At 38.8% G+C, this 26,667-nt stretch overlaps 1 protein-coding gene across 5 annotated transcripts in view; it reads right to left on the reverse strand.

The window, feature by feature from the left end:
• The window catches only part of GCA (grancalcin), a 50,821-nt gene that overhangs the window by 17,613 nt on the left and 6,541 nt on the right, over positions 1 to 26,667 (reverse strand). For 4 of the 5 annotated variants that reach the window (XM_082691257.1, XM_082691255.1, XM_082691258.1 and 1 more), the window contains one exon: positions 6,862 to 7,026. In XM_082691257.1, the coding sequence (XP_082547383.1) occupies positions 6,862 to 7,005 (144 nt within the window). In that variant the 5' untranslated portion in view covers positions 7,006 to 7,026. Of the gene's footprint in view, positions 1 to 6,861; positions 7,027 to 9,180; positions 9,399 to 26,667 lie in introns of those variants that run through there. The other variant, XM_082691254.1, reaches the window with a different exon arrangement.

Consider the following 26,667-nt stretch of genomic DNA (forward strand, 5'->3'; position numbering starts at 1 on the left):
TATTCTATTAATATTTAAGAACTTCAAGTATAATTTATTTTTTCTACTTCTGAGAAACACCATCATCATTCTGACCTATAATAGGTCAAAATACCTAGTGAGAATCTTGCATCTCTACTTAAAATGACCAAGAGAAATCTCAAAAACATTCCCCTAATGGCCCCTTTCATGGGGTGTTACTTTTAAGGGATATGAAGCCATAACTGGAAGGAGAGAATAACTTCCCCTACTTTCCCGGCTACCCCCAGCAAAATTTTAGAGTCATCCTGCATCTTGTTGCTATTCTGATTATTTCCCAAACATTCTTGTTTGAACTTACTATGGAAAATAATCTTTTTTTAACACAATCAAGAAATCACAATGGAAGTGAAACAGGTTGAATATTCCCATTATGTTTCAGTACCTCTACCTATTTTCTACAAAACTATACAGAGTAAATACTTGAAAGCATCATAAACACTGTCACAAATGCAAAACAATAGCTCTGAGAAAGAATCAGGGAAACAAATTTAAAACACGAACTTTCAAAGAGTTTGGTTTTGTAAGAGACCCAGTAAATAAAGAAAATGTTTACAATCAAGTTCCAAGAAGTACTGTAACTACTCATATTCTAATGAGTCTTTAATAAGGAATTCCTTATAACAAAAATTCCAATGGTTCTAGCAAGAATTAAAAAATGTAAGAAACATTCTTTCCAATGGATCATGCACGTGCCTACACAGATTATCTAAGTGTTCCTCTCTGCCATGCATAGTTCTGGGATTTTGCTTACAAAACTTTAATAAATTCTGCTAAGAAAATTATACTTTAAAAAATTAGCCATATGTTTAGAATCAAAGGTACGTTAGCAATTTGTCCTCCAATGATAAAGACTTTAGAAGGAATCTTTATTTAAGCGATTATCTACCTTCCTGCTGCATCAAACCATTTTTATATTTCAAGACTTTGAAACACCACACAAACACTTCTAACGTGATCTAAGAAATCATCAGTATAAAAACCAAACAAACAAAACAATGAAGTCCACACTGTCACTGTCCATAGTGTCTCAGTGAAATAATGGCACAGACAGCAGATCCTTGTCAATTACTGCAGGGTAAATTTTGAAAGACAATCTTTTACAAATTAGTAAAACAGAAGTGAAAGAAGAAAATGACTTTTCTCTCATTTTTAATTTAAAAATGCCTCCTATCTTCTACTACACTAAAGATAATGTGGTCATAAATTACCTTTTTCTTTGACTTTTCTTAAGTGGAAAATTGATACTACACCTGAGAATAAAATTAATGAGAATGACTACACTTCATCAATTTTTTTCCTCATTTATAAAAATAATGCCTTGTTGGGGCGCCTGGGTGGCTCAGTGGATTAAAGCCTCTGCCTTCGGCTCAGGTCATGATCCCAGAGTCCTAGGATGGAGCCCCGCATTGGGCTCTCCGCTCCACAGGGAGCCTGCTTCCCCCGCCCCCCTCTGCCTACTTGTGATCTCTGTCTGTCAAATAAATAAATAAAATCTTTAAAAAAATAAAAAAAATAATGCCTTGTGCAAACAACAGGCTCAAAATTAAAACTTTCTAGAAAAGAGCAATTTGAATTTACTAAAAACCTTGACCAATTCAATTAAAATGAAGGAAATCAATCCTATGTGGTCTGATGATAATCTCTCTTCTAATACAAGCTTCTTCTCTATCATTTCAGAGAAAAGTCCACTTAGCACACAGAGGACCTTTCTCTGGATTCTGTACACTCAAAGACATATGGACATTCAGGGCAGGGGGGACTTCACAAGGCATGGGGACTGTGAGTGGCACACCACCTGAACGCAGGAAGTGAGATGGGATGCTCCACTCAGGACAAGAGGCAAAACAAACTATACTACAGACTATTCCCTGATGATACCATTTCTGAGACGTGGAAGGCTTAGGAAAGCAGGACTAAAATGCTGGGCTAAGCTATCTGTAATACCACTACCTGGGAGGAGCCCTGAGCTGTCATGAAATTGGATTCCGGACACAATGGAGGTGAGGAAAATCACAAAACCACTAGATGAGGAAGACTGACATGAGTCCAGAGGGAGACACAAAAGATAACCAAAAAAGGGAGGGAGGAAATAAACACTCCATGTTAAATAGGTTTAGAAACCAAAATCCCCAAATACCTTAACAAATCAACTGTTCAGAAAGACAGCCAACAAAAATCTCATACAAGATGAAATTAATCTTACAAAGTAGACATGAAAACAAGTATGTTAAGATAGTGCAGAGAAATAAATGAACAGATGTCTTCCATTTTATAAAGAACCATTCACTTAACAAGTATTTCTTGGGCCCCCTACTATGTTCAAGCACTGCTAAATGGACTAGTATCAGTGTCCAAAAGAAACTCTTTGCTTTCACAGAGCTTACTTTTTAGTGGTGGAAGAGAAACAATAAATCAAAAATTATATTTGATAGTAATAAGTACTAAGGGGAAAAATACAGCAGAGTAAAAGTGACACGGAGTGTGTATATGGGCTCTATGCAGTGGACCAACACTACTTTATACAGACAGTTAAGGAAAGCCTCACTAAGGCTGATAAACTGAATTCACCTATAACTAAATCACTGATGGGTGGATTTACCTACTTTACAGTGTAAAAAAAAAAGTGAATTTCAAGATCTGAAGGAAGAAAGGAGCAAGCTATGCAGATATCTGAGGGAAGAGTATTCTAGGCCTGCATTGTCTAATACAGTGGCCAGTAGCCATATAGTTCACTGGGCACCAAAACATGGCTAGTCTCATCTGAGATGCTCTGTAAATGTAAAATACATGCCAAATTTCCAAGACTTTGCAACAACAAAATTGCAAAATACTGTTAATAACTTTTATATTGATTACATGTTGGTATATTAGTATTTTTGATATATTGGGTTAAATAAGATATATTATGAAAATCAATTTCACCTTTTCTTTTACTTTTTAAAATGTAAAGCTTCTGGTAAGAAGCTTCAAAACTACATATGTGGCTTATATTTGTGGCTCTTTTATTGATTACTTTGGACAGTGCTATTCTAGGCAAAGACAACAAGCATAAAGACAAGAGAACGCTCTCTCAGTGTTACCATAATCTTCGCCTGTTTATTTTTAGCACTTCCTTCCTGTACCATTATCATTCCTTGTGTGTCTATGTCCCTGACTTGGCAAAGATCTTCTAAGTCAGGATCTGAGTTTCACTCATCTCTGCAAACCCAAGCCCGAGCATCGGACGTAATACAAGGCAGGTTGGTTGTCTGGTAGAATGAAGAAAATTATCATTAGTTCTTGGTTCAGCTATAGTCATTTCTGACAGTTTGTGGCCATGTCCATTTACTATTTCCAAAGGTTGAAAATATTACAACTTCTCTTTCAAGTGTCAATGAAATTTAAAAATCTAAAATCTAATTAATGAGTGAAATTCTATTTTACATGTGTTTTTTCAGGATTTTTGGGGTCTGAAGAACCACCTGACTAGCTTTTCTACAAGTTATTACCATCAGAAAGCATTCTCCTAGTATACTACTTCATACTCATATTTCATACTTTTTATGAAAGCATGTTATCTTAATTGACTAACTAACAAGTAATGTCTTCCTAAATTCTATGTAGAAAATCCAAGCAATCTCTTTGGATCTCCTTATTGCAGTGTGAGGCTAATGATAATGATCAACTCTATAAACCCTAACGAAAGAGCGGTAGCAGTAGAAAACTGCATTTTCTTTTTTTGTTTTTTGTTTTTTGTTTTTAAAGATTTTATTTATTTTACAGACAGAGATCACAAGTAGGCAGAGGGCAGAGAGAGAGAGGAGGAAGCAGGTCCCTGGCAAGCAGAGAGCCAGATGCGGGGCTCGATCCCAGGACCCCGGGATCATGACCTGAGCCGAAGGCAGAGGCTTTAACCCACTGAGCCATCCAGGCGCCCCGAAAACTGCATTTTCTAATTGAAGAAGACCTTTAGTTAGACCATTAACAAAAAATTAGTTGCTATTGGTTAGGTTAACTAATAGGCAGCAAGATTTTGAAATGATACCCAAGTTCAAGTCCTATTTGTTCAGTTACTAAACCTTAATCTCCAGTTATTCATTTATAATAAAAAGGTACATCCATCCTGCCAACCTCTGTGTGAAAAAGGAAAAGCAATATCCACATTCAAGTTAAAGCTGTTGGTATTACTGACATTCATGTCTCATGTGTGTATGTGTATATGTGTATTTGCAAAGGTACAAATCGGAACTTCCCCTAAACAACTGATGACTGAATCATTACTGCTCAAAAAATGTCATCCAATAAAAAGGAATACTGTAGAAACCTTTAACTGGACATTTCTCATAGAACATAATTAATTATGAGACCTATCCAAAAAAACAAACAAAAAGAAACAGATGCAGAGGTGAGTTCAGTAAACTTAACTGATTCCTTAAAGCTGGGAAAATTCAACATATAAAATAACTATTTAGATATTTAGACTAAACACTGAAGATGAGACAGCTTATACATCCAACCAATACATTTACTGAAGTGCTTAAGGAAGAAAATGTCAAGGGCCATGTCCTCATGGAGTTTTACTATTCAAAAGCACAAAACTAGGGGTGCCTGGGTGGTACAATCAGGTAAGCATGGCAACTTGGTTTTGGCTGAGGTCACAATTTCAGGGTTGTGAGATCAAGCACCCACCCCCACCCCAAATCAGGTTCTGCACTTAGCACAGAGACTGCTTGAGATTCTCTCTCTCTCCTTCTTCCTCTGCCCTTCATCCCATCTAAAATAAATAAATCTTCAAAATCACAAAACTGTGAAAAAAAATTTTTTTAAGGTTTTATTTATTTGACAGAGATCACAAGTAGGCAGAGAGGCAGGCAGAGAGAGAGGAAGAAGCAGGCTCCCTGCTGAGTAGAGAGCCCGATGTGGGCCTCGATCCCAGGACCCTGGGATCCAAAGGCAGAGGCTTTAACCCACTGAGCCACCCAGGCGCCCCTAAAACTGTGAAAAATTTAATGCAAATATCAAATAGTATAAACACGCAAATTATTGTTCCCATTTGTAACACTGAAAGAGTTCAGAAGTCAAATAGAAGTCTCTAAATCTACGCCCAGTTTCTGTTTTAACTTGTAATTTTATCAAATAGATTTATTATATAGTCACTTATAGATAACAGACTTATTCCCAGCATTACACTACTTAAGAGTTATCAGGTAACAGCATTGCATTTAGTTGCAAACAATAGAAAACACTATCAAAGAGGTTTAAACCAATAATGTTTATTTATTTTTTTATTTTTTATTAACAGAGAATGCATTGTTTGTTTCAGGGGTACAAGTCTCTAACTCCTCAGTCTTACGCAACGCACAGCACTCAACACAATACATCCCCTTCCCAACGTCCATCACCCAGCCTCCCCCTCCCTCCCATCCCCCCTCCCCTCCAGCAACCCTCAGTCTCTTATGGGTTGTCTCCCTCTCTGGTTTCATCTTGTTTTGTTTTTTCCTCTCTTCCCCTATGATCCTCTGTCTTGTTTCTTAAATTCCACATATCAGTGAGATTATATGATACTTATCTTTCCCAGGCTGACTTATTTCGCTTAGCATAATACCCTCTAGTTCCATCCACATCGTTGCAAATGACAAGATTTCTTTCTTTTTGGGGGGAGAGGGGTTGCTGCATATTACCCCAAAGTTTATAGCAGCAACATCCAAGAAACCCAAACTATGGGAAGAGCCCCAAGTCCATTGAGAGATGAATGGATAAAGAAGATGTGGTATATATATATATATATATATATATATATATATATATATACACACACTAATGGAATATTAAGGGTTTATTGTTTTATACAAGAAGTCTGAGGCTAGGCAGAACAGGACTGTATGGCAACTTTACAATGCCATCTATATCTTTACATTTTTCTACATATCCCATCCAAAGGCTGTTATCTCAAGCTTGTTGATGCAAGGTACCAAGGTGGCTGTAGCACTTCCCTATTTCAAGTTCCCTTTCCAGGCAGGAAGAATTAAGGAGCAAAAAGGGCCATTACTAGTTGCCAGGAAGGCTTTTCTTGTTTAGAAAAGGAAAACATCCTAAAGAAATTGCACCATGTCTCAGTGGCCAGTCCTGTGGCACACAGCTACCTTTACTAGATTCAAGGTGTCTGGGCTGGTAGTAGGGCTTTTCCAACTTCTACTACAGAGGGAAAAAGAGGTTGTGAATGGAATTGGGGTCACCAAAACAAAGTGTCTGCCATATATAATAATTCTGTGTATATCCTCTATAAATAGCCAAGCATATGGGACATAGTGAACACTCAAGTGAATGAGTAAATGAAAAATGTTATCAAAGTCCTGTGATATTCTAACTACTCTCTAAGTTTTTCTTGGTGAATCTAAAAGAAGAGATACAGACTGTGACTAAGACTCAAGTGTGAATCTGTCTCTTCTTACTACTCTGATATTTGAACTTCTATTCTGGTGTTTTCTTTACCCTTTCCTGACTGGCTTTACCATCAAGTCTCTCCCAGAACCATTCACAATTTAAAAGTCTCCTTTTTGATACAGTGTCCCAGCTTCCTCACAGATATTAACATGTAGATCATGTAGATCTACTTTCCCCAATCTGTTTCCAGTCTAAGTGAAATGAACAATGTGTCAGGCATCATACCAATGGACTTCTAAAACTGAAATAATTATGACTATACTCATCTCTTATCTCAAGATAAAAATCAGTCTAAATAAGCTTAAAATACAAATTTCATATGCATTTAAAATAACACACTAAGTAATAGTTGACATTTCTTTTAAATAGCAATCACTTTCAAAAACCGGTATTTGTGCCATGTATTTAACACCTCACCTGTCCAGCAACAGCAGTGAAGTATGTCCACATGGGGTCTCCCGCTGAGGAATAACTGTCAGAATATGCTGGGTATCCACCAGGAAGCAGGTTTGGCCCTGTTCCTGGAACTGGCTGTCCCATCTGCATCTGCATTCCTGGCATCTGACCACTGAAATTTCCAAACTGTAAGAGTGAAAAATAAGGTTTTTAATACAAATATTACCTGTTACCCACTAAAGTTGGTGTGAAAGAAAATAATAATTTATGAGTCCACAGAAAAAAGCAAGAATAGAAAGAGTTCACTATTACAAACGCTATTAGCTACAAAATGCTAGATGTCCTGCATTAGGAGGTAACTGAGTTCATTAACACGTTATCCAACAACAAAAGAAGTGTAACACACACACACACACACAAAAACCTCTCTAGCCTCTGAGAACTTAATCTAACAGATGAACATGAAGCACACTTTTTAAGTGTTTACCATCAACATCACTGAAATAAAAAGCAAAAAAATACAAAAAAATTTCACCTGCAGTCAAACTAAGTAGTAGTATATTTCAGACACATACTTAGAAGAGTACATGGTAAACACAATAAAACTGTGAACTAGGCATGGGAAACTGCATGGAATGCAAACACCATCTCCACCAGAAAATATTTTTTTTTAAAAAGCAAGACACCAATAAACAGATCAATGAAGTGATTAATTCCAACCACAGTCTTCAAAACTAATAATAACAATAAGAATACCAACAAAAATAATACACAGCTAATTTACTGAGGGTTTTTTTTTTTTTTTTTTATAGCCCAGGTACTAAGTACTTTCCATCATGTGCTTTGATTTTCCAAAAATGTTATGAGGTATTAAACTACTATGTCCTTTTTGTCATTGAGAACCTGAAACTTCAAGAGGTTTCCTAATTCGGTTAAGGTCAAATAACTAATAAGAAGGAGACTATGGTTCAAATGTAAATATTCTGATGTTTGTTTCCTGCTATGGCTATGGCTTCTCTCTACTTTTTTAACTTTGTTTTTTTTTTGTTTTTTTTTGTTTTTAAAGATTTTATTTATTTATTTGAAAGACGGAGATCACAAGTAGGCAGAGAGGCAGGCAGAGAGAGAGAGAGAGGGAAGCAGGCTTCCTGCGGAGCAGGGAGCCCGATGCGGGGCTCGATCCCAGGACCCTGAGATCATGACCCGAGCCAAAGGCAGCAGCCCAAACCACTGAGCCACCCAGGTGCCCCTACTTTTTTAACTTTGGAACTTGATATACATTTTAATACCGTGGGCATTTTACTGAGCATTTGTATGAGTCTGGAAGAGAAAGAAGCCTCAAGATTGTTTGTTCTGGAAGAGAAAGAAGCCTCAAGATTGTTTGTTATTCCATACTGAACAAAAATCTTGACCTGCATCCTTGAAAGATGAATAGAGATTGTCAGAAGGCAAAAAGAAAAAAAAATTATTCTAAAGTGGGGGGAGGGAAGGAATCATAAGATCGGATACTACCAGCAGTTTGAAGAGCTGAGCAGCTGGATGTGCAAGGGTAAATGTATGGAGGAAGTGCTGGAGCTCCAGAAAAGGCCTTTCAAACTCCAGGAAATGCACAACTAGATTATGAGACGATGAAGTACAAGTAAACAGTAAACGTCAAAACAATAGAATGGGTTAAAAACAAGCAAACAAAAAAGATGAGATTTTTTAAAAGTTGCTTCTTTTAAAAGAAGAAAAAAGACCATTAAAAGATACCCCAAAAAGCAATTTCAGGAATTAAAAAAAAAAAAAAAAAGTATATAACCACAAATTACAACTTCCAACTCTCAAAGGAGGTTAAGGATAAAAAGTTATGTAAGAAAGAGTAACCTAATGCTTCCTACCTCCCAAAAAAGACTAGAACAGATTGCCCTTGGTAGAAGAGTAAACATTGGGAGATATCTGGCACACCTTAATTTATTCATAAGCAACTTAAAGGACAGAAAGCAGGAAGTGGCCAAAAATTCTAAAAGAGGACGTCCAGGTGGAGGTCAACCACAAAATATTAATGCAACAAGAAAAGGGAGCTTTAGTTCCTCCAGTCCAGGAAGAAACTTTCCAAAACCACAGCACATCCCCGCCTCACAAGGACTCCACTAAGGCGCCCCCAGGGACCAGAAGACCTGTGGTTCCCGGCTCTACCCTAGCCCCAGGCTCCAATGCCGCGACGGGTCTCAACCCCGCGAAGTACCAGAGACCCATCAAACCCAGCGGAGGCAGGGGCGGACCGCGTACGCTGGCACCGCCCGCAGGGGCGCCCCACCCCGCGAGGGCGGAGGCGGCGGAGGCGCTGCCCTGACTCACCGCTCCTCCGTATCCCGGGTAGGCCATCACGAGCCGAGCAAGCGTGCCCCGTCACCCTTCGAGTTAGCGTCCGCCCTACTGGGAGAAAGGCGAAGCTGCAGGTGCAGGGCAGACGCAGAAGCAGGGGAGGCTGAAAGACGCGCGGGCCTCGCAGTTTACTTCCCTGAGACCGCCCCTTCCCGGTGTCCTACCCCGCCCTGCTCGGTTCCGATTGGTTGAGTTCGGAGCCCCAGCGGCCGACGCCCGTGCATTCCCGGAGTCCAATCCCACCCATCTTCGCTCTGATTGGCTTCACGCACCCAGCCCCCTTCTGTTCGGCTCCTATTGGCTCGCTCTGGTCTCGCGCTCTCTCCTCACTAAACTGCAGAAGTCTTTGCTCCAGGAACTTGCACTCTTTTTGGCTAGGTTCTCCAGGCTCCAGTGTGGTTTTTTTTTGTTTTTTTTTTTTTTTTTGTTTGTTTGTTTGTTTGTTTTGTTTTTGTTTTTGTTTTTGCTTTTTCTCCCGAGAACCCCCAAACCCGCCAGTCCATGACTTCTTTTAGTCTATTCCTCCACTCTTTTGAGCTGGACTTCCAAGTCTGCATCTGTGAATTTCAAAACTTCCAATTACTCACGTTTATTTTTGCGTCGTGTTGATGTCAGATCACCAAAACTTTGAAGCCTCTCTCTCTGCCCCACGGGGAGTGCTTCTGAGCCCAAACCCACTTGATGCGAAATTTTACCAAAAGGTTATTTGTAGTTTGTTTGGTGGGTAAATGGCGAATAGGGTTGCCAGATTTAGCAAATAAAAATAAAGGATGTCTGGTTAATTTCATTTTCAAATAAACAATGATTTTTAAAAATATATGTATGTCCCAAATATCACACGAGACATACAGTTACAGTAAAAAATTATTCACTGTTTATATGTTAATATACAGGGTAGCCTGTATATTTTCTGACAACTCTTACCGATGACTCAACCTTTGTGCAAACTCTTAGGATGTCCTTCGTAATTATATCCACCGAAGGAAACAGCTTGGTTTTTATTACTTGGTGAAAGTTAAACAGTTGCTTTAATTTATTCGGTAAGAGTAATTGGCAGTTCTGCTTTTCTCTGGAACTCAGATGAATTTTGTAGCTCTGGCTTTAAAAGGACACAATGCACATATACACCCACCAAACGGCTTTAGTAGCTTTAGCTTAAAAACAAAGAAAAAGACCAGGATGATATTATCTTTAAAGTGTGACAGCCCCTAAAATGTTTTTTAAAAATAAGGATGTGGGGGGAGGGGGAAAAGCGTTAGCTGTCTATTAGCAGAGGAAAACGACCTTGCAAAGCTGAGTAATAATTGCCCAGCTACACTACTGAGAAGGAACCTTGTGAAACTTAATTTTATCAGGAAGAGGCAGAGAAAAAGGAAGATTGCTAATGTGCAAGCCACTCTTGAGAAAGTGTGTTAGTTCCTGTAACACAGTAAGAAATAATTTAGACAATAAATTCTGATTATTGGACTAAATGGAGGGAGATCATACGTGGTAAGAGGAAAAACGTGACTGTTAAAGCATCAAGTGATAATTTACTACAGAGCAAAGCAAATTGTTGCAAGGTTTTATTCTAATTGATTAACTACATATTCAAAGAAATGATCAGAAAGGATAGAGTGTTTTACATTTATAATGTTAGTCTAAATCTGTGGTTAGAATTTTTGTGCATTTTTTTCATTATTATAATCTTAGTTTTTATTGTGTTTGTGTATATTGGGGTCAAGTTGCCATGGGCTTCTTGCATTTCTACACATGTAGTTTCAAAGATAGGGATATTTCCCTCAAGGGCAGAGAAATTTGCTGCAGGATAACAAAGATAATCTGCTCCTCCAGGACAAAGTATAGGTTGGTTTGCTAGCATGACATTTCTAAACTTGGACTTGTCCATTATTCTGATCCAAACCCTGGCTGCTTGTGCCGCTCCTGCCTCGCAGCTCCAGTTCACACTGACAGCCTTGGGAGCAAGAAGAATCTGAATCTGAAGCTCACGCTGCCTGTGGTGCGGAGTAATCAAACCCTTTGTCTCTGACAGAGGAATCTCATGCATCTGTCAACTTCTAAGAAACTGTGGCAGACTACTTGTTAGCTTACAAGTGGGATAAAATATCAGATCCTTCCCAGTTCTTGGCAGTGTATCTCTTTCTTAGAAAAAGAGCTGCCTAGGAAAACTCCTACTGAAGGACAGTATTCATTTCCAAAATATGCCACTCTGGCATAAAGCTTATTTTGAATTGAAAACAATTGAGAAGAAGCAGATAAAAGAAAATCTCTCTGCTCTCCCTGTATTTGCCTAAAACACCACAGAAATTTATAAAAGTGTCCTTCTCCTCCCTCCCTATCAGGAAGGACAAAGATGATTCCTCCAGACAACTAGACCCTTATCAATGGAGAAGATGCAGCTTTAAATCTGCATTACAAATCTTACACTTGTTCACACTGCTTTTCCGGGTACCTCCCCACAGTTAGCCTCCCCTCACCCTTCTTCCTTTTCTTTTTAGCTGAAGACGGTATCTAAACTAGAATCACTTCTGAAATTTACTCAGTTTTCCCTGGGTATTTCCCATGTATACATGAGGTTACATGTCAATAAACGTCTGGGTTTATTCTCTTGTTAATCTATTTTTTATTACAAGGGTCTCAGTCAAGAACTCAGAAAGATACAGGAGGAATTGCTCTACCTATTATAAAGTACTATGTAAGATGTACCACAAGATCCAAAGAGGTCTTTCGACACACCATCTGCAGCATCTTTCTCTAAACTTCGTATTTCAAATTATAAATGTTCTAGTATAGGAATTTAAAAATTCACTTGAGCCCACACAGATTTTTTTAAAGTAATAGTAATAAAAATTTGGCTCATGGTTCAGTTAGTATTGTATGACCAGTGTCATTTTATGAAAATGTAATGTATACAATCCAATTTGAAATTATGCATTTTTATTTCAGAAAACACTCCACTATTTCATAAAAATAGCTACTTATAGAGTGAACGCTATGTGACAGGCCCTGTGTGTTATGAAGGGCCGTTCCTCAAAACAACTTCATTGGGTATATACTCTTGAATATCACCATTTCACACAAGTGAAAGGTAAGGTGGAGAACTGTGTTATCACTTACCCACAACTGTGCAGTTAGTAGCAAAGCTGAGATTAGAACCCAGGCAGCTTGGCTGCGGAATGTAGGCTCTTTAACAGTGCATTTCCCCCTCCCTGCCCACTCCCAACCATAGCATTTCCAAACATAGTAAAAATTATTTACACTATAGAAGGAAATGGTTTAAATAGCAGAAAAACATAATATCGAAAACTAGACAAATAGAAAGAAAATGCATTGTTTTGACTAAAATTAGCCAATTACATTACTTCTCTTAAACAGGATACATGTTTTCTGATGCATGTTAAGCTTTCATGATTATGTCTACCTATGATATTTCTTCCAAATCTGGATGAACTTTGGTCTCACCATAAATTTAGATATTCAATTAACCAGTACATTTTCTAGTACACTATAAACACTGAGTTATTTAGGTTTTCCTTTCCTATCTGTTGCTACCTCATTTGCTTTCCCCTCTATAGAATGGGGGTTGGGAAGGTTCCTGGGTGGCTCATTGGGTTAAGCCTCTGTCAGGATCTTGGGATCCAGCCCTTCATCGGGCTCTCTGCTCAGCAGGGAGCCTTCTTCCCGGTCTCTCTCTGCCTGCCTCTCTGCCTACTTGTGATCTCTCTGTCAAATAAATAAATAAAATCTAAAAAACAAAAAGTGGTTAAAAAAAAAGAATGGGGGTTCGGGGGCTGTGGGGAATGGGAGAAACAAGGACATGAGAGTTAGTAAAATTTTACTGCTCCTCAGCAAACTTCAGTTCCAGAGCTGGAGGGTACTTCTCTCAAAGAAATTATTTATATGCTAAATACTAAAACAAGACATACCAGCTAATGAAAAACAACACTGGGACACCTGGGTGGCTCAGTCACTTAAGAGTCTGCCTTTAGCTCAGATCATGACCCCAGGGTCGTGGTATATCAGGCTCTCTGCTTAGTGGAGCCTGCTTCCCCCTCTCCCTCTGCCACTCCTGCTGCTTGTGCACGTACTCTGTCAAATAAATAGATAAAACCTTCAAAAAAAAAAAAAAAAGAAGAAAGAAAGAAAAGAAAAAGAAAAACAACATTAATGGAGTTTATTTTATTTTTTACAATTTTTAAAAAAGATTTTATTTGTTTATTTGTTTATTTGAGAGAGTGTGTGAGAGAGAGAGCATGAGCTAGGGGAGAGACAGATGGAGAGGCAGACTCCCTGCTGAACAGGGAGCCCCAATGTGGGGCTCCATCCCAGGACCCTGGAATCATGACCTGGGCCAAAGATAGTTGCTTAACCCACTGACCCACCCAGGTGCCCCATGGAGCTTATTTTATATCATTAAGAAATTTCACTTAGACTGATTCATTAATTAAAAGAAAATTTAATGAACATCTATAATGTAGCCCTAGTTTATATGAGAAAAAAAAATACACCAAGATTGGAGGAAAGTTTTTGCTTTTCTAGACCTCACATTCTAGCAAGGAGAACAAACAACAATAAGTAAAGACAATGAATAAAGGAGATGAAAAATGTTAGGAGATGAAAAATGCTACAAAACAAAAGGAAAATGTAAATGGAGATGGGGGGAGTAAGGTGATGATGTGGGAAATAAAAGGAGAAGAAAAATTATTAAATTCCCTAACTACTTATAGCCCATTGATAAGTCCTTGAAACAGGCAGAGTGACATTCCTCTGGGACTCAGCTGCCTGGATGTTGACACACTGCTAAGGGCAAAAACCAATCTTAGCCCAACCTCCAGGATCCTGTAAGTCTACTTTAACATATAAAAATTCTTTTGGAAACCTCCTTTATCTCTAACCACCGCCCCCCCCCCAAAGATACATGTTAGCAGTCATCTCCAGTCACATGACCCACCAATATATATCTCATATATAATTCTCTCATAACTAAGGTTTTGTTAGACAGTAATAAATGACCTTTTCCCAACAACAGCTAACCCCCTCAAGGTCCTGGAAACCTTGTTTCCAAAATTCCTTAGAAGCTGACCTATCCCTTAACCCCCTCCCAACTTCAAAGTATATAATGGGCCACTCCTCATGATCCCAGTGCAGCTCTTTCTGCCCACAGGACCTGTCCCCATGCTTTAATAAAACCACCTTTTTGCACTAAAGACATCTCAAGAATTCTTTTTTGGCCTTCGGATCTGACCTCACCAACATTCAAAAACTACATCATTGGGAGACAACAAGGAGACCCCTCTCCCTTTAGAGAGCTTTCTTTCTTTTACATAATAAACTTAAATATAATATGTAATATAAAATATAATATATAAATATTAAAATTCACTTAATAAACTATCACTGTGCCCTTTTGTGTCCATACGCATCATTCTTCGACTCTGCGAGCCAAGACCCTGCAAGCCTGGAACAATGACAGAATAGGTTGCAGTTTGAAATGAGATGCTCAAGATAGCCTCATTAAGAAGGGGAGGGTATGCTGCTCTAAAACAAAGAAGAAGGTGATATTTCACCAAAGACTTGGAAGGAGTAGGTTAGATATGTAGTTACCTGTAGAAAGAATGTTCCAGGCAGAAGTAGAAGGCAGAAGCCTCCTAACCTATTTAGAGAACATCAAGAAGTTTGGTAAGTCTGGCATGGATTGAGCCAGAGCGAAAATCTGAGAGCGGTTACAGGGGTCACTGGGGCAGATCACCCTGGGCCTTTATTGGCCATCGTAAAGACTTTATACTCTGCATGAGATTAGAAGCCACTGAGGATTTGGAGCTTTAGCAGGACATAATGTGACTTAATTTGTAAAAGATCTCTCTTTCATCTGTGTTGTCAATAGTTGTCAACTGAAGGAGGGTTAGCATAGAAGGAAGGAGACGAGATAGCAATCTGTTGGTAATTTAGAGATGGTGGTGTTCACCAGGGTTGCAGCAATTGAGATGATAAAAAGTGGTGAAATTGTTTTCTGATTTTAAGGGGTAGCCTTCAGGATTTACTGATGGCTATCTGATTGGCTTTTCAGTGACATGGTGACAAATACTCTCTCCCTGGCCAAACTCTAGCCAGGTTCTTCTGAGCCCCCTTCTTGACTAGGCCTTAATCTTGGCCTATAAAGAATTGAACAAACACTAACATATTTTGACAGCTCCAGGCTGCATCCCTAGGATGACTCTAGTCCCTTTTAAAGCACTAACCTGAGAGAACTCAAGGCTGCCTAAAGAATTTACTGTTTGTTCCAGCCAGCATCTGCAGATAGGGCTTATTCTCCTAGTCTCTGTGAGAGGGCAGAAGTCTAACTTGGATAAGTGCCCTTAAGCAAAACCCAGATGGATTTCACATAGACTAAACTCCTTTTCCTGCTTTTTGTAACCTTCCATTTCCCCAATACTATAGAGCCTTCACTTACTCCTTCCCTATTCTCTCATTCTCCCTTTTGTTTATTTATTTAATTCTTAAATATTTTATTTATTTATCTAACCTAGGGAATGAGAGAGCACAAGCAGGGGGAGGGGCAAAGGGAGAGAGGGAGAAGCAGGCTCAATCCCAGGCCCCTGGGATCATGACCCGAGCTGAAAGGCAGATGCTTAACCGACTGATCCACACAAGTGCCCCTCATTCTTGCTTTCAAATGTCCAATCCCTTCTGTCCAAATCAAAGTTGAATTCAGTTCATACTGGACCTTTTCCCTATTATTATTATTATTACTATTACTATTATTTCCCTATTTTTAATAGTATAAATAGTATATTATGGTTTGAAATCATCCTTACCACTTTAACTAGAGTCCTGCTTTGTATATCTTTGCCAGTGGTAAAGACTGGAGGAAAAGTTGTTTGGCGAGGCCAAATCAATACCTGATATTGTACATGTCAAATGTGAGATGTCTATGAAATTAAGTGGTAGTGTCAGGTAGGTTATTGATCTGAAAGGCTGGATGGAGTGAACAGCTACCAACCACCCAAGAAGATGCTCTGCATCTTAATGAACCTTGCTATTCTCTGTATGTTACATATGCAGCAACTATTGGGAGATAAGGAAGAACTTAGTGTGGTAGGTGGGAAGGATTCCTCCAAAATAGCCCTAATGTGAAAATTAATTATTTAATGCTAATAATGAAATAAAAGGGGCCCAAGAAATTAATGCCTCTTATATCATTTCCCATAAAAAATTAATAATAGAAATAGGTTTTTTTGACCTAATAGATAAAAGGCATAGCTTACTACATATGCAAAATGATCCTGGCAAACTTTAAATCCATGTAGCTTGAGAAACAACATACATACAACGTCTTAGCTCATGCTGCTGTAACAAAACACCATAGACTGGCTGGTTTAAACAGCAGGTATTTATTTCTCAGAGTTCTGGAGACTGAAAGTCTAAGATCAAGGTGTCAACAGTGTCCATGTGTGGTGAGAACTCTCTTCTTGGGTTACAGATGACTGCCTTCTTGCCGTGTCCACACATGGCCTCTCCTCATTCTTGCTGTGCCCTCTCAGTATGTAGGTGAAGAGAGACCAAAGAAACAAGTTCTCTGTTGTCTCTACTTATAAGGACATTAATCCCATTGTGAGGGTCACACCTTCCTAACCTCACCTAAACCTCACCATCCAATGACTCCCAACTCCAAATACCATCACACTGGGGGTTAGGGCTTCAACAAATAAATTTTAGGGGAACACAGTTCAATCTATAACACACAAAATCTGAAAGATGAGGAACAGGGGACACTTAGTCATCACATCCACTGTTGTACGGTCACCTTGGATCTGCTCTAGAGTTTATCTATTTTAGCTAAAATGTATTCATATAGATTTCATGACAGGGTTTTAATTGATATGCATGCAATAACTATCATACTTCCTCCAGAAATTGTGTCTTTATGGAATAATGTCTTTTATGGAATAATGAAGGCTTTATGTGTGTTATTTGTATAAGGCATAAAAACTTGACAGTATAAAATGAAGCTAACCAGTAATAATTTTATTATAAATCTAAAACTATTGCAAATGCCTAAGGGTTAATGCCCACTAGTGAGGACAGAGAAAAATAATAAGCTTCACAAATAAGAAAGAAGTAAACATTATTTGCCATTTATTACTGAGACCAGCCACTTGACCAACTGACCTTATTCAGCCAAGCTTTCAACAACACAGGGTTTTTTTGTTTCTGATTCTGGTAATATTAAGTACTCTTTTGGCAGAAGCACAAACTCAAAACAATTTAGAAAACAATAATGCATATACAAAAAGTGTCAACAGGGCTCTTCAGAGAGATGAAGAATGGTAGTTTCTCAATATATGCTTCCTCACTTGGATCATTAAGCCCTATCAAGCAATTTGGGTTCAACTCAAACTTGTTTAGAATTTTATACATATATAAAAAATGTTGACCGTAATATGTATTCACAAACAAATGCTCAATAAAAGCTGCAACAGTGGGTTTCCAGGGTGGCTCAGTGGGTTAAAGCCTCTGCCTTCGGCTCAGGTCATGGTCTCTGGGTCCTGGGATCGAGATTCGCATCCGGCTGTCTACTCAACAGGGAGCCTGCTTCCCCCCGCCCCACTTGTGATCTCTCTCTGTCAAATAAATAAATAAAAATCTTTAATATATATAAATATACAAAAAGCTAAAACACTGATTAATAGCCTCTATAAAATAATTTGTTATTCAGACAACGTTAAATCCGGGTTTCATGCTTGTGAATATCAACTGGACTCCATATTAATAACATGGGATCATATGCTCACAAAACTGACTTCCTAGAAAGTGAAAAATGAAGTCATGTTGATTGAATACTTACTTTACCTGGTGCTTATTCCTTTGCTCACATACAATGTGAATTAAGTTAGAATGGTACTGTTACAACCAAAAATACTTTAATCAAATCAATAAACATGGGGGGCATGGGGGGTTGAGTTGGTTAAACCATGGACTCTTGATTTCTGCTCAGGTCATGATCCCTGGGTTGTGAGGTCAAGGTCGGCTCTACACTGCACATGCAGGCTGCTTAAGATTCTCTCTCTCCCTCTTTCTCTGCCCTTCCCTCCACCTCCCTCTCTAAAAAATAATAGATAAATGAAGTGCAGAATGAAACCCATGGACTCTGCTTAACAAGCCTACTTTAAAAAAGTATAAAAATAAAAGTGGCCCAGTGCTTAAGCAGATGATGGACAGGCTAAAGTTGAGATCATCCCATTTCTATAGCAATCCTTAGGTGTTTTACATATGTATGAAGATAAGATCGCCCCCGTCCCTCATCTGTGTAAAACTATTGTAGGAAAAAGATCTGGTAATAGAAATTTTAAAAATTAAAATCTATTTATTTATATAGCACATGATGCTTTTCAGAGCTATTTCGCACATTTTCATACTTGAGTTTCCCCCAAATCTTGTGACATTAGTAGGAAACTAATTATATTTTAAGAGGAAACTAAGATAGTAATAATCTGTATTGTGGAGATAGACACACATCAAAATGGTTGCAAAATATTTTAAAAATCAAAACATGACCTGATTAATTCATCTGTGGAGAATGACAATGCTCCCATAGTTTTGAATGAGTGAATGGATAGATGAAGTCCCATGCTTAGAGATTTTGAAGTTGCTTAAAGCAAGAGTTAAGCTGTATAAGACATTATTGCTTCAGCTATCCTCAATTAAAAACTGAACTGAATAAAAAGAAAACAGTTTGGTACTCTCCTGTACAGTCCCTGAGGATTGGAATTATAGTATACACTAATAAAAATGAGGACCCACGATCGGTGATGGTGCCAGGTGCAAACTGGGGGCATGTAAGGAGCACAGTTAATGCTGCATCCAAGATCTGCTCTATTTAACCTGCCTAGGACACTTGCTTTGCTCTCCAACCTCTACCCAAAAAACTCAATTGCTGCCATATCTATCAGAAAACAGCAGATGGCACACTCAAACACTGTAATTGAGGAACTCTAATAAAAGTCACCACTTACAAAGGGGTTAACATAGTTAACAGGCAGCAATAATGAATGGTACAGCATCTCATTGCAAGTTTCAGTGAGGATCCATTACTGCACTTAGGATGAGAGGGCAAGACAAAGAAGCCGTGGTGAAACCTAAAGACAGTAGCTGTATGGAGAGGGCCATCTGACACATGACCTTTAGTAGAGGGGTACACGATGAACTAACTGTGCGGAAGGGAGCTGAGGGGACCAATTCTACACCTCAGTCTTTTCCCTGTCTCTGATCTCCCGTCAGTACTTCCACTGGCTATCTCAATCAGAAGCCAGAGGGAAGGAAAGTGGATGCAGTCCATAAACATCAGCCTCCCAGGCCACAATGCAAAGTAGAGGGTAGAGCATGGATCTTCAGGAGGAGCAAGTAGAAAATATCGTATACACTAAAGAAAAAGAAATTCTACAACTTACAATCCTGCCAAAACTTAACAACTTTCCTTTCTTTAATTTTTTAAAGATTTTATTTATTTATTTGGAAAAGAGAGAGAGCGAGCATAAGCAGGGGGTAAGTCAAAGAGAGAGGGAGAAGCAGGCTACCTGCTGAGCAGAGAGCCCGACATGGGGCTTGACATGGGGTTCGTGCCCAGGACCCTGGGATCATGACCTGAGCCAAAGGCAGATGCTTAACGACTGAGCTACCCAGGTGCCCCAAAAACTTTTCAATTAGAGACTCAACCCATTTATTTTTCTGTAAGGTATGGCAAAAATCCAGGTAAACTGTATAGGGTAAATATTTATAGAACAATTATATTGAATGGTGAATTAAATTCTAAGAGTTGATTAAACAAATAGGCTATATAGAAGTGTTGAGAGGGAGGGAGAGAGAGAGAGAGAACAGGAACCAAGGTTTTTATTCAGCCACCATGATTCCACTAAAGGAGAATGTAACCTAGCAACAGAATCTTTACACAATGGTTTGCTCATAAATTGTTGAAAATGGTAGTTAGTGATATCAGAAAGCATAATTAAATGGAGAGAAGTTACCAAAAGGGCTGAATGGGGACACAGAGAGCAAATAACTAGGTAGATGGATAAAAAAGACCAAAGGGTTCTTTAAATTCAAATTCCGATATAAGATATCTTCCTGCACATTTTCTTAAATAAATATGCACACAAAATAAAAAACTGTTTAGAAGGAAACAAAACTTATTTCTGCTGGAAAAGCATGTGCCTAAAATAGATCTTTTTCAGTATAAATTTGAAATAAGTAATTATGATCTCCACTTTTCATGAAAACATTTATCTGCAAGCTTCTGACCCTGTTACAGTTTTCAATAAAGAGAAAAAAAACCCAGCTGATATTTAGATCAATTTTGACATTTCTTCTTGATTGATATTTGGTAACATTTATGTATAAATCTATCAGCTAATCACATCATACAGATAAAAAATTAATACCAATGTCAGGGTTAGGATTTCTCTTTATTACTACTGATTTCATTCATTCACACACACACTCAGATTCTGAGTTCAAGAGAATTTGTTAATTGGTGTATTTACTTTACCATCTTCTTTCCTTTATTCTCAATGCTCTGGCATCTAGAGCTTCTCTGACTACAGAGACTGGCCCTCCCAGGACTAGCCAATTCTTGGAGATAACAAATGACTCACCTTTCATATGTAAACAAGCCAATCCACAGCCCCTGCCCTAAAGTACCTCCTCTCTCTGGCTCTTAAACCCCAAATGACAGTGTTCTTCTGCACTAGTCTCCCCAGGGCCAGGCACCGGGCAGTGAGGGATAACCTCTATGCCCCAGATTCCTCTAAAATTATTCAAACTAGTCCATTCTAACTCTGCTTCCCCTATCTTGCTTTGCCTTTCCCATAGAAACCGCAAGAAAGGCTCTGCCCATGCTTTCCTCTTTTTCCTGCTGCTTTCTGGTGTTTCTCTATAGGAAGGTGTGCCTCCTCCTCTTAGAAATTGTAATAAACTATCTTATCGATGGTAATAATCTCTGATACGTTGGCCTCACCATACTGGAAAAATAAGAAAACGTACATATTAAAACAGTTGTTTCTAGTCATTACGGCCTATGCTAACTCTTGAAGGAATTATGCAATAAATATTTGAGAGATTGATAATTGACTCCAAGCTCACCTGCTGGCTGTGCGACATGGACAATGCAATACAACTTCTATGAACCTTGGTTTCTATGAACCTTTGTTAAATGGGGATATTCCCTACTAGAAGATCAAGGAGTCCTGTATGTTTTTCTCTGCTTTTATAAAATATAGTACTTTAGGTTTTGACTAAATTATATTCATGGTTTTGTCTTCCCATTAGGAAATACATATGGCCTACTTTTTCTGTTATCTGTCAAAAATCCATATTGTTCATAGTTAAATTTTACTTCCCTGACACCAGCCAAATCAGTTCCAACAGTTACTATTTGATAATAAAATGCCCACAAGAGGGCGGCAGAGGCAACGCAATTACTGGCAGGTAGCACACCGCAGCCTGAGGAAGGAACCCAAAGGTTTCCCCTTTCTGAGCCCCCCAGAGGAGTCACTTGGTCATCAGAGTTCCATAATGAGCCACAGGCAGTTCTTGGCCCCACCAGAGAACCTGGGCCGGCATTTGGAATTCATTTTGTGAAGAAGCTCAGGTTTTCTCTACAATTCATTGTAATGGTCCACAAATAGTAAATGTTAATATTATTCTTAATTCCTAATCAACATACGGCACATTTATGTGCACCTAACCAGTCTATTCCTCAGAAACAACAGATTTCTAAAAAGTATTAAATAGAATATCACTCTCAACCCATGCCTGCAGCCTTATTCACCTCTATCCATCTACTGAAATAGTAAATAGTTCATCTTGAAATATTTTTTAAATAGATCATTGGTAGTAATAAAATAATTTAGACCACTCCATATTTAAAAAACCAATTCTCACATAGTACAATATGTCCCTTTTGAAGCTTTTACTGCATTTGAGGGAGAAAGAATCATCCCACTGAAAGCAACTGCACTAAGAAGTTCTACAATTTTGTACCAGTTCTAAAGGTTGGGAAGGGCTGTGTAAGCCCCGCCCCCTTAGTCTATGTACCCTTAACAGAGATATGCATTATAGACAGGCAAATGCACATTCTAATTAGGAATTTAGAGGAGAAAAGATTAAATTTAAAAGATTACTTTAGCTGTAATCAGGAAATATTTTACAAAAGCATTTAAAAATATTTTAATAACCAATTTAACTATAATTATAAATAATATAGATATAATTATAAGTTTTAGTATCATTTAACTCTTTAAAATGTGGTATAGTTTTCAGCCTGAGTAAATAGTGTATCATTCATTCATTTACTGATTTTACACATGCACTCTTTCATTTGTGACAAGTATAGAAGTCCCTCTCCCTCTGCCTACAATATGGTATGTTGTTTCCAGAACTTGCCCAACCCTGCTAATATTTGGTTCTATGAAAAATTGATGGGGTAAAGGCAGCTGCCAGCCTGAACTCGTATTTTTTACTTCCTGGGAAACCATTTAAGGCGCTTCTGGTACATTTGTTTGTTTGTTTTTAATGAATTCTAATACATCATGTTCTGGTATTTTAGACATTTTCAAATGCTTTTCCAAATATATGGAAAATATGGACTTTTTCTGTCATGACAATTTTATTATTTTTTAAATTTAGTCAGGGCCTTGGGGTCATAAGAGATTAACCACTGTCATATCCAAAATAATGCATTTATTCAGGGCAAAGTTTAACTTTCCTAGTCTTCCTGAGAAGAATTGCCTCAGAGATGCCAGAAAGACTTCAGGTAATGTCAATTTAGAATACTTTTACTGGGGTGCCTGGGTGGCTGTTAAGTGTCCAGCTCTTTGTTTTGGCTCAGGTCACGAACTCAGGGAACCCTGTATTGGGCTCTGGACTCAGCATAGAATCTGCTAGTCCTCCTCTCTCTGCTCCTTCCTTCATGTTCCCTCCCTCTCTCCCCCCACCCCTCTCAAATAAATAATTAAATAAATCTTAAAACACTTCTCCTGAAACTTGGGCCAGAGAAAAGTCCTTATTGTGGTTGATGATAGAAGTAGATCTTCAGGTACTGTTTCCAGGCATCACCACCAGACTTCCTGCCACCAACAGGGTGCTTTTCTCCTCTAAGTGTTCCTCTCATTTCAATTCCAAAGTATAAAACTTAGAAAAGTTGATCAGCTCTCTTTGAGGTAGGGATGGGGTCCAGAGCCTAGCCCACTGAACCTCTTTCCATCCCCCTCTAAGGGGGACGTCATATTAAACTTCCTCAGAGTATGGTTTGAATATTGGTCACCAAGGGTATGATGAACTGTAGTAAAAGTGGCCACCCAATGGAGCTTTGTTATGTGTGAAACTTTGATTTCCTGATAATCTTCCTAATTTCTGTCTTCATGGTAGGAAAACCCTGTTGCTCTCTTCTTGTCCCAGATCACCAGAGAATTGGAGACCCCAAAATGAGGAGAGTTTATCGAGTAGATAAGTACAGTACACTTGATTCAAGAGTGAGAGTGGGCCACTGCCAGAGTAAGAGTGGCAATGCCCCAGAAGCTTTGGCTGCATCCTTTTAAGCCTGCTTTGTGAACATGTGAATTTGGCATTGATTGACATTTTTGACTGACGGCTGGTGGTTATTTAACATTTTGGCTTCTGCACATGCATACGGCCTATGCTAACTCTTGAAGGAACCATGATGCATTTGGTTATAATTCTATTTATCTACTGCATATTTATGGATGTGTAATGAATTTTGTTGTGATCTTGAAGGTACTTAAGGGCAAGTTGCAACCCTTGTGTACATGCTCAGTTCTTGGACGTCCCCTTGTAGCTTTTAAGCCAGCTCTGTGGCCTGGTCTTTCCTGTTGTTAGCCCTTAGAGGTTGTTCTGAAGGCATCACTGTTAACCCTTGGGGGTGGCTCTCAGGGATGGCCAGCACCTGCTTTATCTCTCCTTGCTCATGTCTAACTAACTGCCTAACAAAAAGTATAAGAAATTCCAGTTGCTTAACATAAGGAAGGTAGTTTTTTCAAATGATAGAAGGGTTCCAACTTTTGTCCCTCATTCTCTTTGCAGAGGCAATAGGTTGGAGAACTACCCAAAGCCTAGGTAACAGGATAAGATAAGCAAAAATTTTTCTAAAGTCACTCAGATTCAGATTTTTTGCCCTTGTTATTTTCTCTCAAGTTTACAGACATTAGATGACCTTTTTATTTCTTTTTTATTTATTTAAAGATTTTATTTATTTATTTGGGAGAGACAGAGATAGCAAAAGAGAGAGAGAGCAAGCATGAGTGGGGAGGAGACAGAGAAGCAGGCTCCCCATTGAGCAGGGAGCCCGAGGCAGGACTCAATCCCAGGACTCTGGGATCATGATCTGAGCCAAAGTCAGATGCTTAAGCAACTGTGCCACCCAGGCGCCCAAGATGAGTTTATGAATTTATATATGATTCATTTTTTCCAAATATCTGCTGGAGATTGACATTCTGAAGTGTTAACAGTGCTGCTGCCAAGAAGGTATATATTTTCTGTGATGCATAATAGGTTCCATTTATTCTAAGCAAATATCTGACAATGTCTAGGTCAATTGATTTGGTAGATCAATGTTACAAGCTACAATATCTCTCAGAAAACTACTGAAAATATATGTTCATTTACATCATGGCTTTAGCTAAACTAAATACAAATGATTCAGGAATATGCATATAAAACATAATTGAGGTTTTCATATTCCCTTGGTTAGACCAGGAAACTATTTACCTACTCACTAAAACTTATTTGTGATCCCCAAATCATTACTTTTGATGCTTTCTTGATCATTGGTGGACCTGTGCAGAGCAGTGAAAAATGTGAGTTGCCCAGTGAACATGCTTCCAGCTGAGGTCGAACAAGGCGAAGCTCTGCCTTCTTGTCTCAGATCTCAAACCGTAAACAGGTGTCCTTTTCGTGGTATATTTAGTGCCAATTCTTGGCATTTTTGTGCTTTTTGTCAGTGATTTCACTGTTTAAAATGCCTCCGAGCATAGTTCTGAAGTGTTATCTGGTGTTTCTAAGCACAGGAAAATCGTGATGTGTCTCATGGAGAAAATATGTGTTAGATAAGCTTCACTCAGGTATGAGTTATAGTGCTTTTAACTCTGAGTTCAATGTTAATGAATCAACAATATATATTAATTTAGGTGACTTTAAATGGAAACACACACACAAAACAAGGTTATATATTGGTCAGTTTTAGAAATGTTTTGACCAGAGTGTGACCTCATTGCACATGTCCCCAGGAACAGCAGTTCCCCATTCACTAATTCAGTACAACTTTATAGTACATGACCACCACAAATAATGAGACTTGGCTGTCCTCTCAGCTGGCCCTAACCCCTAGTTCTCACCTCTGGCCAGAGAGAGGAATCACGAGTGGAACTGAAAGAGAAAATAACTGACCCTAATGTTTCAGTTGTGGAGATTTGGATGCAATGTATAACTGTATACACCTTTCCATGTGAGTCTAATACGCAGCTAGCTGGGCTTGAGAAGAGCTTTCTAAGCTCACTCTGGGGACACAGGAACTGAATGGCAGCTTTGGAACTTCCCATTGGGGGCGCTCTCCAAGGACAATGCGTGTGCTCTCAGGGAAAGCTGCCTGAAAACAGGCTTTTCTAGCCCTCCTTGGGTCATCTTTGTATTTTCATATTCAAATAAAATGGTTTAAGCTTCTATGACAGACAATGCCTTACTATTAAATACCATAATTGTTTGAATTTTGAGCAAATTTCACTTTATTTTAGGGAGGAGGGCACAGCCCAGTTCCGGCCAATGAGATAGATGAGAAGTTCTACTGGGGAACTCCTGGGATCTTTTCTCCCTTCACTGTTGCGAGGAAGTAAATGGGAGAAACCCCATGCTCCCACCACCACAACATGGTTTAACTGAGGTTGTAGGAAGAAATAATGTTTGTAGCCATGGTAGCCATTCTGAAACCATGGGAGAAAAATCAAGAAAAATCACAGGACACATCCTTGAATTCTGACACAACGAATGCACTGACTGTTCTTGTTGTGTGAGAAAAATCAATCCCTCTGACTGGGCCTCATTCACTCAGGCATTTTTTATCTTACAGCTGAAAGCATGTCTACTGAGATGGCCCTTCCCATACTGGAGAGCATTGTAAGTCTGGCACTATTCCTAAGATTTCTGAGGATTCCTAGAGGGTTTTTGCTCTCATTGTCACCCCTGGATGGAATTCTTGATCCATGTTCCCTGTCTCACTTCCAACAGCTACACTTTCTTTCTATGCAACTCTGCTCCACTACATGGGGCCACCAGCTCTCCTTTGTTAACCAAAGCACACAACACAAAACTGTTAATTGTGGCAGACTTTTAAGAAAGATCTGGGACTGAGAACGGTCAGTGTGGCAAGTATGACAAAGGAATGAACTTTTTATTCAA

Source organism: Mustela nivalis, assembly GCF_964662115.1.
Source record: "Mustela nivalis genome assembly, chromosome: 11".
Taxonomy (NCBI): domain Eukaryota; kingdom Metazoa; phylum Chordata; class Mammalia; order Carnivora; family Mustelidae; genus Mustela; species Mustela nivalis.